General features: G+C 48.4%; 1 protein-coding gene across 1 annotated transcript; it reads left to right on the plus strand.

The window, feature by feature from the left end:
- The first annotated feature begins 1,321 nt into the window (after window positions 1-1,321).
- On the plus strand, window positions 1,322-2,161 carry LOC141026467 (uncharacterized). The gene is made up of 2 exons (XM_073503088.1): window positions 1,322-1,541; window positions 1,620-2,161. The coding sequence occupies exons 1-2, from the start codon at window positions 1,427-1,429 to the stop codon at window positions 1,973-1,975; spliced, it is 471 nt and encodes a 156-aa protein (XP_073359189.1). The 5' UTR covers window positions 1,322-1,426; the 3' UTR covers window positions 1,976-2,161.
- Window positions 2,162-4,015: the final 1,854 nt, after the last annotated feature.

The following is a 4,015-nucleotide window of genomic DNA, read 5'->3' on the forward strand; positions in this document are numbered from 1 at the left end:
CACGACGGACCATCGACGGTGTAGATCCGAGCGGCTAGAGGAGGAGCCACAGCCTGCATGTGGCCTTGCGGCCCTGCCAGGGCCTTCCGGCCCGGTGCCCGGCCAGTCCATGGCGCGGCGCGGCCTCCCACAGCCGGGCGAGCTCAAGACCAACCGGATCCGCCCCAAATCCGGCCGGCGGGTGCGCAAATCAGGTGGCCGTGGTTGGGTAGCTCGGGGGCGTCGAGGGAAGGGGCTGGGCGAGCGCGCGTCCGAGCTGCATAGCTGCAATGGCAGCGGCGGCGGCGGCGAGGGAAGAGTGGGGAAGAGCGGAGAAGAGTGGAGGCGGTGCGGCCGGAGGGAGGGAGGTGGGCGGATTGAAAAAGGCGCCCCTGTGCCACCGACGGGCGGGCCAGGGGAGGACACGCGCAGACGCCCCGCCCGTCCGTGTGCTGTCCGTTTCACCCCAAAAGCGGCGAAAACTTGGGTCGGGATAGGTCAAAAGCGGACAGAAAACGGGCAAAAGTCCATTTGCGCCCGCGCGCTGGGCCGTCTGGTTCATCCGTTTTACCCCCAAACGAACGCACGCTGACAGGATGGGTTCGCAGGGTGGAGTTGGCCTGACGCTCCAGATTCATCGATGCAATAACTTCGAAGCGACTGCTGCTCCCGCTCGGCCTCGTCTCTTCGAGGAGCTGCGCAAGGCACGCACTATGCGGTGGTAACGCAGCACGTTCGGCAGAGTCGACGTGCGATGGAGCGGCGAGCCCAGCTAGCTACTCCCTTCGTCCGGGTTTATTAGGCCTCTTAGCATCACAAGCATGTCTCTTTTTATAAGGCCTCGCTTTGGAAAGGTGCATGCATGCAACCTTTCATTGGTTGCATTGAAAGCCATTGTTGTTGGTGCCATGACTGAAAAATTAATACACTTCATGCGTGCTTTATCATTGGCTGCATGCATGTGAGAGAGTGTATTGGGAGTGGAATGGAAGAATTAATGTGAGCAAATTACTATATGTCTTGGTTTGAGAGAAGTTGTCTTTAGGCCTAGCTAGCCGTAGCCTGTTGCTTGTGAAAACACGAGTGGAAGACAGGTTGATTGGACAAGGCATGGAGGAGGTGAGGTGTGAGCCAGGCAGGCAGGGAGGCAGGTGCGTCCAGCAAGTGATTCTACTGCTCTTGGGCAGGAGTAGTAGTAGTGAATGCTGCGCCTGGCAAAGTGGCAAGTGCAAGTGCAAAGCCCGCGGGACATTGGGTTGCTACCGCATCTATGCACGGTAATTCAATTCGAAGGCCGGGCTCGTCTACTACACCGGCGCGTATGACGTCTATATAAAACACGAGTGCTCCATCAGTCCTTCCACCTCCACTCCTCCTCCCACTTCCATCAAAGTGAGCTAGCTAGCAACCCTGTCCGAGCCACCCGGCCGAGCGTGTTCAGGAGGCGATGGCGGGGAGGCAGCCGGACCATGAAGACCAACAGCGGTTGGCGGGCAACAAGCGGGGCGCCCTAATAGTAGCGATGAGGGAGACGGCAGCGATGAGTCCCATGGATGGCCTAGGTAAGCAACGTTTTCCCTTTTTGCATGCATTTTCCTGTGCATAAATAGCTCACGTAGTAACCATGTTGAGTGGTATAGCATATCTTGATGGCCTACTCAACGCCTTGGCCACCGCCGACGAAGGCAAGGCCGAGGCCACTCTGGGCTACAAGGAGGCATTTGAGGTGCAGAAGAGGCTACTGGAGTGTCAGGACGAGGCGAGGGCCCTGCAGGAGAAGGCGGAGGACTGCCTGGTTAGGATGAAGCTCGCAGCCAAGACGGCGGAGGAGGCATGGAACGAGGGGAAACATCTGGAAGGCTTCGAGGCCGCCTACCTCGCCATGAAGGTGGCACGGGAGAAGGAGGGGCTTCTGAAAGAGCGTGAGATCCTCACCAAGAAGCTTGAGCTTGCCCGGTTGGACAGAGAGTTGGTTCTCGGCATGAATGTGCGGTAACTCTGCTGTTGGCCTGTGTGCCTGGGTAATTTGTGCGCCATATGTCTATTGATAGGCTTTTCTGGTTGATGATAATGCCTCGGACTTGCTCTTTCTATTTCCCTTTTCATGTATCTCTTGCTGTCTGAATATTGTATTTTCGTAATCCAACTAATGAAAAGAGGGAAGCCCGGTGCCAAAGAAAAATGAGCGTAGGTCAGCCGTAAGCCGCAGGCCCGGTCCTGGATAACAAAATGGGCCCTAAACCCACATACTTTTTTTTCTATTTCAAATGCAAGTGAATACTCATGACACTAGAACTTATGTTGCCTTGTCATGTCGACTATTTAGAAAAACTGGGGTCATAATCATTCACATAAAATTTGGTCGCTCTTGTTAATCAATAGTTGTATATTTTTTCCATTAGGTGAATTAACCTTCGGTGCCAACTAATATTTTTATCATCCTATAACTTTTCGCTAGGTTGTTATTCAACAGTAACTAACTAAAGCTAATTCCTCAAAAACCCTAGCAGAAGTACTTACTTTATTTGCGGGGAATTAGTAGATGTACTTTTCTGGCACTCAATAAACTCATTTGCATGTTCTCTTTTTTCTTCTCATTGTTAGATGATATTTTCCAGATAAAATCTTGCTAAATTAATAGAATTCTTGCTACTAGTTAGGACACAAACATACAATACAAGAAATTAAGAACACTGCCGATTGAATACTATATAAATAGTAAGAAAGAGGCATGGAGCGATGTACCTGGATGGCTAGAAATTAAAAATTGCAAGCTTTTGCTTCTGCTTGCTAGTCACGAACAGAAGCCCCAGTTTCCATTTTCTATTCCCAAACAATACAAGAAATTAGAGTGTGAGAGAGATATGTACGAGGATTAACTTCACGAACCGAGCAATCTGACATGACTAAAAAGAGGAGATTTGCGTTGAAGAGGAGGTTAATGGAATCTTCGAAAATCACAAGTAGATGACGCAGGCGACCTTGGCAATAGCATCGCTGTTTCGTTCCAGAGATGAAGTAGAAAGACGAGAAGACCACGCGCGTGCGGTAAGGCCGGAATTAATCGATCTGTTATAGTTCTTTCCCTTTTTGAGAATCAGTCAATCTGTTACATGGAAAAGACTTATTTCCTAAACATCACGCATGCAAAAAATCAGTCGATATGTAACATACAAAATAATCCATGACCTTTTTAAGAATCAGTCAATCTGTTAACATGGGAAAGAATTCTTTCCTAAAAATCACAAGTGTTTCCTAAATATCCCAACGTAAGGGAACAAAGTGATTAGTCATCGGGGGCCCGGGGCGGCCGCCCCCTCTGCCCCCCCTCAGGGCCGGCCCTGGTAAGCCGCTAGAAATGCATGTCTGTTCCGAGAGAGATTCAGTTAGCATCACTACTATAGCTACCACTCCCTTCATTCCTACATATAAGATGTTTTAGCTTTTCTCTATTTTCTCAGATTCACATACATCTATAAGCGTTTTAGTGTGTATGCTCACTCATTTTAGTTTGTTTATAGTCCACGTTGCAATGTCTCAACCATGTTATAGTTAGTCCCCCAACCCGGGGCGACTTTCCCATATTCCGAATTCAAGGGTTAGAAATAGCCAATTTCTATTCCAAAGAGGAAGTTCTACTAATTTTTTTAATTAGTAACTTGATTCACCTACTCTTTATTATAATAAAAAGAACATTTCAGAATGAAAAATAGAAAAGTTTTTTCTTGATCATTTATCAACCCTTTCAACCATGTTATAGTTAGAAACGGAGGGAGTAGACATTTGATGGGTCTCTGTGTATTCGGCTGGAAACTTGGCTTCACTCCTTGCATGTTAATTATCACTTGGTTTTTAGTGCAACCGATGGACGGCATGTAGCAGTCTGCTTTTTATTTTTTTTAAAGAGGGCCCTCCGATTGTCATTATCAGAAATCACGTGTCTTTGTTACAAAGCTAAAAGCAACAAACTGAGTCGACAAGAGCAAATGAAGGACGGGCTCCATGGTGAACTATTAAATAAAAATACATATTTCGA

This window comes from Aegilops tauschii, chromosome 7 (genome assembly GCF_002575655.3).
Source record: "Aegilops tauschii subsp. strangulata cultivar AL8/78 chromosome 7, Aet v6.0, whole genome shotgun sequence".
NCBI classification, from domain to species: Eukaryota; Viridiplantae; Streptophyta; class Magnoliopsida; order Poales; family Poaceae; genus Aegilops; species Aegilops tauschii.

Bases quoted from the DNA above. Each gene is read 5' to 3' on its own strand.
- LOC141026467 (XM_073503088.1), top strand. From the start codon at position 1,427: ATGGCGGGGAGGCAGCCGGACCATGAAGACCAACAGCGGTTGGCGGGC. The intron at 1,542-1,619 runs GTAAGCAACGTT...TGAGTGGTATAG, and splicing joins GAGTCCCATGGATGGCCTAG to CATATCTTGATGGCCTACTC.